The sequence below is a fragment of the Trachymyrmex septentrionalis genome, unplaced genomic scaffold (assembly GCF_001594115.1).
Source record: "Trachymyrmex septentrionalis isolate Tsep2-gDNA-1 unplaced genomic scaffold, Tsep1.0 scaffold68, whole genome shotgun sequence".
NCBI lineage: Eukaryota > Metazoa > Arthropoda > Insecta > Hymenoptera > Formicidae > Trachymyrmex > Trachymyrmex septentrionalis.
Genome location: NW_017305862.1, coordinates 14287 through 29219, shown reverse-complemented (window position 1 = coordinate 29219; position 14933 = coordinate 14287). Strand labels below are relative to the sequence as shown.

Genomic DNA, 14933 nt, shown 5'->3' with positions numbered 1-14933 from the left:
TATATATATATACCCCTCGGCTTCGTATAAACCCTCGCTTCGACTTGGAATATATTACAGCGATAACGTATCGTTCAACAGAGCAGAGATCTTTATTGTCGCTAAACTTGCAATTGTTAGATTATTGTAACGAGAGTATCGGGCCAGCGAACGGAAACAAGTCCCGGATATTTATGGGCGTTGTTGCATGTGCGAAGCGGCTCTTGTGAACGCTAAAGCGTTTACCGCTGATGCACACCCTCATGTCCCGGAGATCAACAAGTACATGCAGTAGGGAAGTCGCGATGTGCACCAGGTGCTTCGCATGAATCGGTTTCAACCTTGTATAGCCCAGTGTAACGTATTGCGCGGCTTACGTTAAACGCAAATCTCTCTTTCTAATGACATGTTTCAAAGAACGCGCTTAAGCCATGGGTAGCGGAGGAGTTGGTGAAGTACCAACGATATTTCACCCCCGACGATTGCGTACGTCGAATATAACCTTCGTCGAAGATCAACAGACCCACGGTCCGTTCATCACTCCCATCCAGATTGCGCTCCACGCTTCAGGTAAATCTGCGCGTTGATGTATAGATTGCCTTGGACCGACCTCTATCCCCCCCCCCCCCCAAGTATCCTTTCAATCGCAGGTACTGAGGGGTGAAGCTAAGGAAAGCGATGGCTTATTGATAACTACTATCGCGAATAATTATTCGAGATTTTGAAACATTGAAGATTAAAGAATTAATGAAGTGTGTGTGTGTGTGTGTGTGTGTTTCAGTAATTTTTAATCTCATCTCTATCTTAATAAAATTTTATGCTAAAATTTTAACGATAAAACAAAAGACTTAAACAATAAAATAAAATTTTGTCGCTTTTTTTTAATTGGATGCCGTCACAAAACAGTGTTTCCATTTAATTGCAAAATTATATACTGCACTCTATCGATGTCGATGAGAAGTAGATGAATAATTTCAAATTTTACCAAATTTTTCCGAAGCAAATTATTGATTTATTTGACATCGAACCTGTGACTGGAAGAAGATACAATGGATTTAAGATGATATCCTGCATAATTATCATCGCGCGCGCGACAATTGCATTTCGATATCAGTTGGAGAATGCAAAGTCTAGCAACGATGGATTTACACACGTACACAAAATAGCGTAGCATCTATAGTATTTATATCCAAGAGAAGAGAAATTTAGAATTTTAAGAAAGCCTGACGTATCAGCTCTTTAGTAATGAGTTTTAGTATTAGTATTTTCTCGCATTATATTATTATTGAAGTGCTCGCATGATATACGCATAACATTTCGCTGAGCATATTTCGCCTATGTATGATTCAAATAAAACTGCAAAATTTCAAAATTAGAACACGCTTATATTAAATTAAAGAAAGTCGCACATAAAAAATGTCTTTAAAAATTATTTCCTACACATAGAAATAAGTGCGTGCGCACACACTTTACGTAGCTTTTTATTTCAGACAGAAGAGCCAGATAAAAATAAAAATTTAATTAAAAATATCAATTTAATTGACTTAATTCAAAAATAAATTTAATCCTAACTTTTTTTCATTATCCAAAATATATAATCCACAACAATCTATGGATAGTTAGTTAAAATATACGCTGTCTAAAATTCTCTTTAGGCACGAATAAATTTAAATAAAGGTATTGCGAGACACCATATTATGAGACGAAGTTTCAGAAAGAACGTCAATATTTCAGGATGCGAGCAACAGCAGGGTTGCAGCGTCGTCGACGGATGCGGCGATTCTGCGCCAAGTTGTCGCACCCTAGAGGCTACCGGAAGTGCCGGCAGCGGTGGCGATAGTGGGACCGGCAGTGTGCAAACGACAGGCCAAACTCAATCATCAACTCATGTGACCTCTGCTCCGATAGTTCAGCAATCGCAACAACTAAGCTCGATTTCAGCCTGCGTCGCTTCCTGTTGCGCGGAAAGCGCGAAGAAGGTTGCGTCTTTAACATGAAATTGCGGATAGTAGATGAAACAAAATAGAAATTAGATAAAACTCTAATGATTAAATGAAAATCTCAACTTAATACTCAAAGTATTACGTTTATAATGTTTACTGAAACTCATAGCGAATTCAATCAAACGCACTAGTGCGCATTAGTTTATAAATATTAAAGTCACCGTACTCTGATTTAATCTAACTAGAAGTAAAATGCAAATATTTCGAATTATAACATACAAATTTTACTTAACAGCACAATAAAATATATTGACGATTTAACGGTTTAATTCGTTTTTATATTTATATTAAACACATTTTCACGTTAATTTGTATACGTTAATTTATGACGGCTTTAATGTGCACCAATACGTACTGAGGACATTTAACCCGATAAAATTTGTTTATGCATGAATATATACAAATATATATAAACATATATAAACATGTATAAATTTTTATAAATCTGTATAATTATATATGAAATATGTCTATACATCCTTTTTTTTGTAAATTACTTTTCAGTGTATTAAAAATAATAAGAATAACATAAGAAAACATTAAACATAATTAAAAGGATAATTTTTGCATTAATTGTTTTAGAAAAAATCAAGTTTGGAAAAATGTAAAAAAAATTGCTTATACATATAATTATATGTATATAAAATTATATAAATTATGTTTTTGTATGAGCAATTTTTTTACATTTCTCTAAACTTAATTTTTTTCTAAAACAAATAGTGCAAAAATTATCTCTAATTATTTTTTACATTTTTACATTATTATTATTTTTATTACGCTAATAAGAAATTTTACAAATAAAAAACTGTTGTATATAACATGTATGGACATATTTCACATATATATATAATTATACATGTATAATTATAATTATATGTTTATAAACATTTATACATGTTTATATGTATATTTATTACATATATGTTTATGTATATTATTTACATATATACAGAGTGTCCGGAAAATACTTCAGGAAGTGATTTGGGATCCAAAAAAAAGGAAACAAGGTATATAAACATAGATCCGGTAATAAGTCGTTTCAGAGTTGTAATCACTTTTGTCAAAAAATTGTAATTTTTTTTTCACAATTGCAATCATAATTTATTTTATAATGTTTTAACATAAATAACTATATTTTGGACTATTTTGGCGTTAGAATACACCACGTGGAGGCATAATCCGCTTGGTATTCTTCTCTTAGCAAAGTAAAAAAAATGTTTAAATTAAAAAATTAAAAAAAGAAAGATGCCGGAGCGGATTATGCCTTCACGCAGGATGCCTACACGCATCCTGGGTAACACCAATATAGTCCAAATGTAGTTATTTATGTTAAAACATTATGAAATAAATTATGATTGTAATTACGAAAAATAACCCAGATAGTAAAATGTTAGCACGATGCTATTTCATTATTAGGTTTTGATAAAGTCTTTATCAAGTACTCATCAGGACCTGATGAAGCTATCCGAATGAGGACTCGACTACTGTGCTGCGTGACTGATCACGACACGATGAACTTATCTTATCAGGATCTGATAACGAAATAAAGTCAATCTGATTAGGACCTGCTAAAATCCCTAGATAAATTTTTAGTCGAGAATCACTTTCCAAAGAATTGCGGGCAATTTTCCGAACATCCTATATATATATATGCATGACAAATTTTTTACCAGGAATTGAATTCGCTGCTATTACAATATATATCTTATATATCAGAAATATTTTTTGTATTAATTGATATATGCAAAAAATCATATATTTGATCAAAGTAGATTCTATTAATAGAATTATGAATATTATTAAGTATTAAGATCCGCTTCGACTAAATTCATAATTCTATTAATAAAATAGATTATTTTAATATATTTTAATGACATATTCTATTAATAGAATTATGGATATTATTAAGTATCATGATCCGCTTTGACCAAATATATGATTTTTTTGCATATATTAATTATTTAATGCAAAAAACATTTACATTACAATAATAATATTTATAATAATATTCTAAATCAAATATATTTTCTAGTTCTATAAACTGCGTGCCGATTTAAAGTTTGTCAAACTTAAAACGTCATCATATAATATAGAAATAATTATTATACTACTTATATAATATTGGAAATTATATTACTATATATAATATTACTATAATTGGAAATAATATTTTACAAATTATATTACTAAATATTATAAATTACATCTTAGGACATCCATCCTGGAAAGTCATCCATCCGAGATCCAAATTTAAACTAGCTTAGATGATATTTCTCATAATAAATTCTTTGCAGTGTTTTAAAATGTAATTATTAACACTATTATTAAAATTGATCAATGTTATTTGTGATATTATTTCCAGCTTCAATTTACGATTACGTTTTAAGTCCAACATACCGAATCGATGCGCAGTTTATAAAACTGAAAAATATATTTGAGAATTTAGATATAAATATTATTAAGCATTAAGAGCCACTTCGATCAAATTTAGAATTCTTTCTCTTTATTTTTTTTCTCTTATTCTTTCTCTTTATTTGTGTTATTTTATCGATCGATTTTTCCACTTATTATTGACACATGCATTTTATTCGATTATTTTTATAAGAAGGAGAAAATTTTATTACTTCAGCTATATATATATCAAAAAGGGACGGAGATTACTCTTATAATTGCAGATCTATTTCGGCGTGTGCGTGACGATATGTGTAACCGCGAGTTGGGTTGGCGCGACTCATTGTATTAAGTATTTGTACTTTCGTAAATCAGATAAGATCTCGGAGACGTCTGAATCCGTAAATTCCTCTGTGAGCGGACTTCATCATCAACATGTAAGTTTATTTCAATTTTCTTTTAACTTTTTCATCTCTCTCTCTCTCTCTCTCTCTCTCTCTCTCTCTTCTCTCTTCTCTCTCTTTCTTTTTCTCTGCCCCTCTTCCTCTATCTCTAACGAGATGATGTTAAGGCAATTATTATCTTCAGATCATTCTTCCATACGATGCGCCCTTCTTTACGACGTGGTTTTGTACCAATTGGGAAATCTTATACTTTCCGGTATACTTCATTTGTTGGGCTGCGAGAAACAAGTGCGCCGCCCCTTCGGAAGTAATAGCCGAGAGTCTCCGCGGTTTCCGTGATAAGGGTTTCACTGGCGGCCGCTTCTTAATTAGGTGCAGTCTTTTCTGCAGCTTATGGGTTATCACGAATTACTTGTATATACTCTCGCTGAGAATACTGCTAGCCACGGACGTGATGGCACTATTTGCAACCAATGTGTCATGCGTCTACCTACTCTCGTGGGTTATTCTTCATGAACAATTCGTGGGTGTGAGGGTGAGTAGATGTAAGAAAAAAGTTCAATTTTTATTCTAAAAATATGTAGTTCCAATTTGTTAAAATTTTATTTTACTTACGTTAATATATTAATTTATTAAATACACGAAAGTTACTTTTATGAAGAATATTGTATCTTTTTATAAATCTAACGTATAAATAATGTTAAAAATTTTTTAATGGCGTTTTTGTGTCTAATATTGTATATTGTACGCTTATGTATCTTTATATATACAAATATACATATAGCTAAAATGTATTCTGCATGAACTTTGCGTACTTTTATAACAGAAAGTTTCAATTATATTTTTTATTATATTAAACTCAACATAAAGTTATTCTAATTATTTACAGATAGTCGCGGTGATCCTCTGTAACACTGGTATTGCGCTTTTAGCTTACATGGACGGAATAACTGGAAGTCCAACGCTAGGAGGTGTCGTTTTAGCTACAGCAGCGGCAGCTGGCTCTGCCGTTTATAAAGTAAGCGCAATATCTTGTGAATTATATTGCAGTTGTAACGATATAGTTGTGTACGAGATATTAAATTTTTAAGAGTGTTTTGTTCATTCAGGTCCTCTTTAAGAAAGTAATAGGAGAAACTACGTTCGGCCAAATGTCTTTCTTTTTCTCTCTTATCGGTTTATGTAACGCCGCCTTGTTATGGCCAATTTGCCTGGCTCTGTATTTTTCTGGGGTGGAAACCATACCCTGGGCAAGATTACCTTGGGCAGCTTTACTCTCTGCCAGCATCCTTCATTTAGGTCTGAACTTGCGCTGAACTAGATTACTATTCGATACAACATATATGTACATCTGTAACGAAATGTACTTTGAATGATTTAATTGTTCACAGTTGCGAATATGCTCGGCAATTTCAGCATCGCGATCACCTACGACCTGTTCATTACTCTTGGATTAATAACAGCTGTACCTGTATCTGCTGGTAAGTAAAACACACACACAACTATTATTTTAAAATAATCGTAAATTAACAAATGGCTGTTTTGAATAATATATCAATAATTAAAAATAAAGATCTATATTTATAGAAAGGAAGTAGAATTTAAAAAATATCTTTTATTTGAAAATATATAAACTTTGAATATAATATTAATGAAATTACAAATAAAGAATTATCTCTTCACAAGAATTACAGCTCCAAGAATAAATCGAAAGAAAATAAATTGTGATAAATATGCCGATGAGGAGGGGACTCGTCCCGATGACCATAGCATATATCAAGAAAGTTATTAACAAAAAAAGTTTGAAAAACGATTTCTCTTTTTACTAGATTTAAATAAAAATTTTCTGTTTCGAAATATATATTTTACGACTGTCCACGTAAAGTGAGTTCCATATCCCACCTTTTCTCCTGTCAAGGAACGTTCGACTTTTTACGCGAAGTAAGATCCATCTGCAGGAAAAGTCATTACGCCCTTTGGCAGGAAGAAGGGGAGGTGGGGTGAAATCCACTTCGCGTGGAAAGTTATTATATACACAGAGGAAAGTATAGGATTGTTTTTAAATATTGTAAGTGGCAAAAATAAGAGAGACGTTGTTTTTTAAACTTATTTTATTAATAACTTTTTAACGAATAATGAGCGACGGCTAAAACCTGTTGGAGGCTACTCATAATCTGGATAACATATATTAAAGTTAAAGTCATCAGAGCGGGCTCCCTCCATCGATATATTTACTTAAAATACGCAATATACAAACGTTTCGATCCTTGATTTGATCCTTTTCAATGCGTTGCAGATAAATACTTGCAATGATAAGACAGATATTAAAAAAAAGTTATCTTTTTATTTCATTGTTATTTATAAAATCTGTTGCTTAACTAATCGTTAATATAATTGTGCAGCATTGGACGTTATTTTTTATGGAGCGTACTTCATGGGCATGAAATTAGCAGGCATGATCTTCATAGCGGTGGGTTTCTTCCTCGTAATGTTCCCGGATAATTGGCCAGATTACATAACAAGACTTCTTCGGTATGTTTTCTCAGTCTGTATTCTATATACAACGCGTTTCTATGGTATGCACTTTTAATTCGGAGTTCATTTAATTTATCTTTTAGTCTTTAGTTTCTCTAGGAAAGTCTTCGTCCGTCCAAGACAATTTGTGTCTCTCTCTATATACATCTACTTTACTTTTGCAACAATATCGAACTGTTGTCTTTTACCTTATTTGGCACCAGAATAGAAGCAGCGCGTAGTCTCACTTAAGTAGGATATGCTTGACTTACTTATCTATATGTATATATAATATATATATATAATATATATATAATATATATATTTACTATATATCTACTGCCTTAGTTTTGGCGATTTTTTCAAAGCGTAATAAAATACATTTTATAAATCGCTTTGGCAAAGTAACATAGATCGTTTCCTAGAGAACTTTATACGCCCGTCTTCGCAAAACGTACATGGTTTCAATAAATCCCCCTTTCGTCGCGAAACGTACCTGATTAAACGCGCGACGATTACGAAAATATAGGAATCTTTTATGAATTTACTTTATTATATTATTTGCAAAATTGTTTTTTGTTTCGGAAATCTTTAAGTTTCAATATAGATTTTGCGTTTAAACAATTTTTACAATTTGTTTTGCCTCTCACCAGCCTTTACTTCGCAGCTTCGCAGCTAAATACATGCGATGACATTTTCAAATCATACGAGATTGATTTTGTTTTACTGCATAAATACGAATTTAATTATGTCGACTTATGTCAAAGCATATTGCAGTTTTCTTTCGCATTTAGAGGCAACTCGAGCACACGCTTTACATAAAAATTAAAAGCTAGCACTGATATTGTTTTACAGGATGCCTGGAATATGCAACAGGTTTAAAGAATAATTAAATTAATATATTTGATAGCAACAATATAAATAATGACAATGTAACCGGCATAAAAAGCTATTTACTACACTTTATAACTTTTTTCTAAACTAATGATAGATGCATTAATATTTGATGCATTATGAAATATGTTAATTAATATAAACCAAATTTTTAACTTTTCTTATTCTTTTCTTATTATTATCAATTTTGTTATTTTGAAAGCAATTTTAAAAGCACTCTGGTGCGTATTTAAAATAAATTTTGTAATTTTATATTTGCTATTTTTTATAATATTTTATATGGTTATATGAACAGCTCGAGCAGTTCCCCAGTTTACACATAAATTTAAATAAATAATATTTTTTAGTGTTATTTTCGTATTTTAATATTTGAACATTTAAATTCACACACCAAATTTATTTGAATTGATGGAATTCGTTTACATACTAATAAATTTTTTAGCTTTTTATTATATAAGAATATTATACTTAAATACTATCTAAATATCTGCTTTCTTATTGTTAATAAGAATTACACAAAAATATATGTGATGATATTTACAGAAGTGTTTATTAAAATAACGTAACATATTTTCGGCAGTTAAAGAATTTGAACTGTTTAAAAAAAAAATGGATTAGGAGAATAAATGATTCAATTAGCTTAAGTTGCTTGTTGTATTGTCTTTGAAATCAATCATTTCATCATTCGCTTCCCAACAATCAGGATCCATTATATGCTGTTACAGAAACGTAGTCCTCATGAGTCACAGTACAAGGTAAGAAAATACATCCCATATGTCTTGCCCATCTGGTCTTACTGAAAATTCATCCTTTCTCTCAAAACTTTTTGACTTACTATTCAAGTAGTATAAAATTATAATAAAATAAAAAAGAAAGTCTATATATATATATATATATATAAATAACGCAAAAATTGAAATATTAAAATCAAATATGACTTTTTAAAAATACTTAAATTTATATAATAAGAAGGTATATTAATTCTAGCGTTTTCCGAAAACGATCATGACGTACAGATATTACTAATACAAAGATTCATGTTCGAATTAATAATTAGAATTTTACTCTATTGCATATAACAGAGATAAATTGTTATTTATGGAAATAATAAAAGTAATGAATACATTTACAAGAGAATAAATATTATTTTGGAGTCATTAATTCACTTGCGATGAATTTTCTGTAAAAGAGCAAACGGTATAAATGTCGATAGGCGCATGATTTATAACATTTTTTCAATTTCTTCTTCATTCTGCATGCGTACGTTGAAGCTTGGCGTACTTTTCATTGGCTTATTTTTTTAAAGCAAATCGGCATGCCTCTTCTTCACGCTTCTTTTCCCCGATATTATTTTTCTTTTAATCATTCAGTTAGCTTTGATGCATTATGTGTCTGTATTAGCCATTTTTATACCAAACCCCTATTCAAAATTGGATTGTAAGACAGATTAGATTCAAAATTAATTCTGTTGCCCTCGAAAATCTTAAGAGATTGCTTGTCTTAACGGTCGTACTCGTAAAGCATCCTGGAACGGTGTACCTATTATTTTACACTCAATATACATATAATTTAGTCACGTGCTCTTGTTCGTCCATTATCTCATCTGATTAATTATATAGTAACTTGATCATAGAAATCTTGCGACATTTATTGCAAATTATTTGTATGCAAGCCATAATTTTTCTATTTAAAAATACCAATTAATTTTTCTTTTAGAAAAAATGTGAGATAAAAAGATAAATATTTTTTTGGAAACAAAGAATAATGATAGAAACCGATAAAAATAAAAATTAGATGTATCGTGTGCATAACTAATTTCCAAAGAAATAAGCATTACCGTTCTAACATCATAAAACAGCATCATAAAAAGACTAAAGTACGTATTAGATGTATAAATTAATCCGGTGCTTTTACATTTCATGTCTTATAACTCCTTTTAAAACTAAACAATTTGTCGCCTTTTTGTAAGTGTATACACTAAGTAATTCTCACTTTAGATTTGTCATATCGCATACTTTAACATGCTCCAACTTAAATGAGATATGTATATATTATAGTAATATATATGTACGAGTATACATATATATTACTATAATATCTAATCATTCAATTATAATACAATTAATAGCTTGTGATGAAAGGCTGGAGAATCGCTAGATTTCTATGACACAGATGCCCGCGTCCTCCACCCCAACCTACCCAAAGAGTTAACGTGAGCATATGGAGAGAACATATAGATTATAGAGTCTTTAAGTACGAGGGAAATTCGCGTATCGAGATATTCAAGCAACACGCGACAGCCCCTACCGATTATGTTAAAAAAAAAAAAGACCAACGAGACCGCGCTGCGAGACATACTGTCGAGAGGAGCCACTGCAGGTCTACCCCCGTACGAAGATAATCGAGAAATCGACTTATGAGAGTCTCGGACTTGATATATATACGCAGTACCACGGGGGGCGGCCAGCAACGCGGCAGCAGGAATATCCTTAGAGGTCGCAGAACATCCCTTCAGCAACGTCAGCACCGTCTGAGGAGCTACGGCGTTTCTGCCGCACATGGAGATGGTCAGACGCTGCTGCCGATCAGCAACAACAACAACAACAATAGCAGCAACAGCAGCAATCAGCCTGCCATTCTTCGACATGTTAACAACAACCCTCAACAATACAGCTCGACCTCTGAAACCCAATCACGCCGTGTCCTTCCTTCTACCTCGACTTCCATCACCTCGACCACCACCGTCGTCAGCAACAGCTATTCGCATGATCCTCGTAATCAACATCAAGGTATGAGAACAATCAGGCTGGTGGCGAAGCCACGCGTGACGCGGTAAGAGAGAAATCAGGTAGGAATCAGGTGCAGGAAGTGATCAAGATCAAATCGAACGTGATCGTGATAGTTGGCTGGCGACGAGTAGCACCGTGTAGAGTTTTGTTGTAACGCTCGAGATACGAAATATGCTGGGTAATTGAGCAGGGATTTGCTAGTGAGTGGCAGTCGCAAATCATCTTGAAAGCGCTGAATATTGAGTTGCATAATGTTATAATTGCTATTTAAGCTAACGCCTAAGTGATTAATGTAACGTAGTATAAACGCCGAACGCTAATTGCGAGTATATACAGGGTATTTTAAATTAAGAGTATCACTTATTTATATTTTTTCCTCGTTGTCACTCAAAGTATCTTTTACATGCAATATTATATTTTTTACAATATTAAATATTTTACTAAGAAATAACAAAAAACTTAAAATTACGATAAAAACAGAATTTAAAATTAAAGAAAATAATAAGATTGTCTTGTCTATTTAAACACACATTGAAAGTTATTCTCTACATTTATCTTATTTTTTTTTAATTCACAAAATTTTAAGTGTCGAAGTTTTCATACTTCCACACAGACAGACGTGTGTATAACTTTAAATTAAAAAATGTTCAATAAAAAAGCGTAAGTCAGTTGTGAGGGGCCCTGTATATCGATATGAAAGCATATGCGTGTGATGCGTGCAATGAGGAATGCCTTTATAAAATTATAAATTTCTTCGCATCTATTTATCTTAGCTCATAGTGATCGATCTGTTTAGTATCCTGTTCCGTGAATGTTGCAGGTATTCGTAAATGTTACAAGTTATTTTTATTTTTATCGTATACATATATAATCGTCCGTGTTTCCCACATCAATTTTTGGAATGATGCATAGTGACATGTGTCATGCTGTTCGGTATTCAATGATATAATTACTGTTGTCATTCAGTTTGTTAAATGTATATTTTGCAAAACGAAACGGACAATCCCATATAATTAATTATATATTTGGTTATATGTATATTTGTTATATAAATTCGACTATATTTGATCAGAAAATTTTTTGCTATTTATTAAATAAGACGTAATAAAGTTATATAATATTTCCATATAATATAATGGGATATCCGTGACTTTTTGCGTTGGATATAAATTTGATTTCGCGTGGTGATTTTCTACAAATACTATAATATAATAATAAAAATACATAGTAGACATAAAGAATTTTAAATAAAGATAGGAATGTAATTCAAATTTTTTAATTTATACACATTGAGAAACATTTTCAAATTAGAAATAATATGATAAATTAGATAATAAATTAAATTTATAGTTTTTTGTTTTTGAAATATACTATAATATACATTAGCGTGATCCAGTTTTATTAATTCACTATAATATCTCAAAATCTTTAAATTTAAGACAAAAATGTTTAAAAAAAAAGTTGCTTAGTTATAAGAGGGAAAGAAGATGGTGATTGGTTGACTTTGAGAAGAGATGTCTTTAAGATCCTCAGATCAAGGTTATTTAAAATTTGTTAATGGAATTATATTTTTTTATATATAATATGATTTTTCTTTCTAATTCTTTATAGTCTGCATATAAAAATATTAAGGTAGAGATACCAATAGTTTACGAGATATTTTATATTTTATTCTGGCCAAATATTGCCATGAGAATATTTTAAATATCTCGTAACTATTGGTTTTTTTTTTATTTCTACCTTAAATTAATATTTTAATTTATATGTAAAATAATTAGTAAAATCGTATGTAAACGATATACAGGGTGTTTGATAAGTAACGAAAAATCTCTCGCATAGCGGACTAAACTGAGTCGAAATATTCTCTATTATTTTGTAATTTTCACAAGGTATCAATTACTAATAAAAATTATCAAATAGAGTTCTAAGAATTTTTTCAGAATTTTTTATCAATTTTGTAATACTGCATTTTCTTATATTGGCAACTATTTTTACCAACATGAGAAAATGCGGTACTAAAAAATTCTGAAAAAATTCTTAGAGTTCTATGAAAAGAAAAACAATTTTTGACACTTGATATTTTTCTCTAAAGTTGATAGTATTTGAGTAAAAAATTATTAAAAACCAATATTCCGCGATTTTTAATAATTAATATTTTGTTAACTATTGCGAAAATTGTAAAATGGTCGAGGACTTTTTGACTCAGTTTAGTTCGCTCTATCCCTGTGCAAGAGTTTTATCATTACTTATCAAACATCCTGTATATAATTCCATTAAAAAAATTTTAGGTAACTTTAATCTGATTTTAAGGATATCTTCTCAAGGACAAGGTTATCTTCTTTCTCACTTGTAACTGAGCAACTTTTGTCTGAAACATTTTTATCTTAAACTTAAAGATTTTGAGATATTCTATTAGATATACTGGATTGGATTGATTAAAATGGATTACCCTGTATATAAACAAAATGTAATAAATAAAATCAAATAAATTTATCTTGTATTGTGTACTACAAATTAAATATGAAAGAGAATAATTATAATAGACAAAATAGTATTTGTAGTCTTGTATTCTTTTTTGTGTGATTGTGCATTGTAATTAACAATGAAGGATATTAATGTTGGAAAGTTTCCACGTGTCTTTCCTGTCGAATTGGCAAAAAAAAACCGTGTTTTGCATGTTGATTGAGATTTTTAGGTAACGATTGTTAGAATTATCATGAATAACATAATTTTCATTTGCAGGTGGAGCAGGAAACACAGGCACGGCATGTCAGATGGATCGTTGCGCGACGTGATTGATTATCGAACCGGTTACATAAAATCGCATCTACGCTCACCCTCAGGCAGGGTTCGGTGACTAAACACATGGAAAATTAAAGCAATAATTAAGGTATAATGGCAGAACATAAGCCTCATTGGCTCGATGGCCCGAAGTTATCAATGAGGTATAAACACAAATTCAGTCAGGAAATAGATTCTATCAGTACTTTTAAATATTCCTTAAGGCTATCTTGAAGTAATTGTGTACCGTTCCATTGTATTAACTACTTGATTAGCCATTTTCTATTTATCCTAACTTGTTTCTAATATCAACTCTGGAAACGAACAGAGTTTATATTATGATTAACAAGTACAGGTAAAAATCAATCTGTCCATAAATTGAATATTTTTTGATCGAATACTTACTTAAATTTCTTAATTTATTTATAAGATTACTAAGCATTTTAACAAAATATCTGCAGTTGAAATTGTAAAATAAGTTATTTTAAAATTTTTGAGAAGCTCATTGCTGAAAAACATCTTGCAGAAATATATATAATATTAACAAAAATAGTATAACTGATATCCTCTTATTGTTGATGTTTTCTACTCTTTTGCTACACGATTATCATTTCCTAAACAGCTATAATCAAAGTATTCACATATTGGATCTAAATACGTTGGAGATATCTCTGTGGTATTATTCATGGTACATTAACGTATATATTATTGATGTATGTGTGATAACTGTAGCTCAATTTAGCATGAAAACAATTTCAGATGACATATAGTCAACTACGAACTTGTCTCGACTACGTACTTGTCTAGGTGTATCCCATTACAGAGAGATTCACGAGAGGACTTGCTATATTATGCATTAAAATAAAGACGACACTTGCAATCGTTAAAATATTGATAAATCCATCTTATGGCGTGTTATCATCGGTAAAAAATTTAAACATAACAAGATTTGTCAATTTCAATACGTTTCTAAGTATGTGGAAAATATGTTAGAAATAATATTTAGATCAAGACCTCTTCTTCGGCAGTTTCACAAATATCACATTGTCGTTAGTGGAAGTTATAAACGATATTGGATAATACATAAAGACAATCAAAAATAATAAATTAACTCTAAAATACCATTTTTCATTTAAAATACCTTTTTTTTTGAAGATATTGTTGGTCTTAATATAGAC

General features: G+C 30.8%; 1 protein-coding gene across 8 annotated transcripts in view; it reads left to right on the top strand.

The window, feature by feature from the left end:
• The window catches only part of LOC108753281 (putative thiamine transporter SLC35F3), a 15747-nt gene extending 1600 nt beyond the window's left edge, over positions 1-14147 (top strand). The window contains exons 2-12 of one of the 8 annotated variants that reach the window (XM_018494736.1): positions 397-549; positions 1714-1958; positions 4658-4810; positions 4962-5312; positions 5667-5795; positions 5887-6076; positions 6169-6258; positions 7180-7309; positions 8911-8940; positions 10634-10974; positions 13717-13848. In XM_018494736.1, coding sequence (XP_018350238.1) covers positions 411-549; positions 1714-1958; positions 4658-4810; positions 4962-5312; positions 5667-5795; positions 5887-6076; positions 6169-6258; positions 7180-7309; positions 8911-8940; positions 10634-10974; positions 13717-13769 — 1851 coding nt within the window. In that variant the 5' untranslated portion in view covers positions 397-410 and the 3' untranslated portion in view covers positions 13770-13848. Of the gene's footprint in view, positions 1-396; positions 550-1713; positions 1959-4657; positions 4811-4961; positions 5313-5666; positions 5796-5886; positions 6077-6168; positions 6259-7179; positions 7310-8888; positions 8941-10633; positions 11034-13716 lie in introns of all 8 variants that reach the window. The other 7 variants (XM_018494737.1, XM_018494741.1, XM_018494743.1 and 4 more) reach the window with 7 other exon arrangements.
• Positions 14148-14933: the final 786 nt, after the last annotated feature.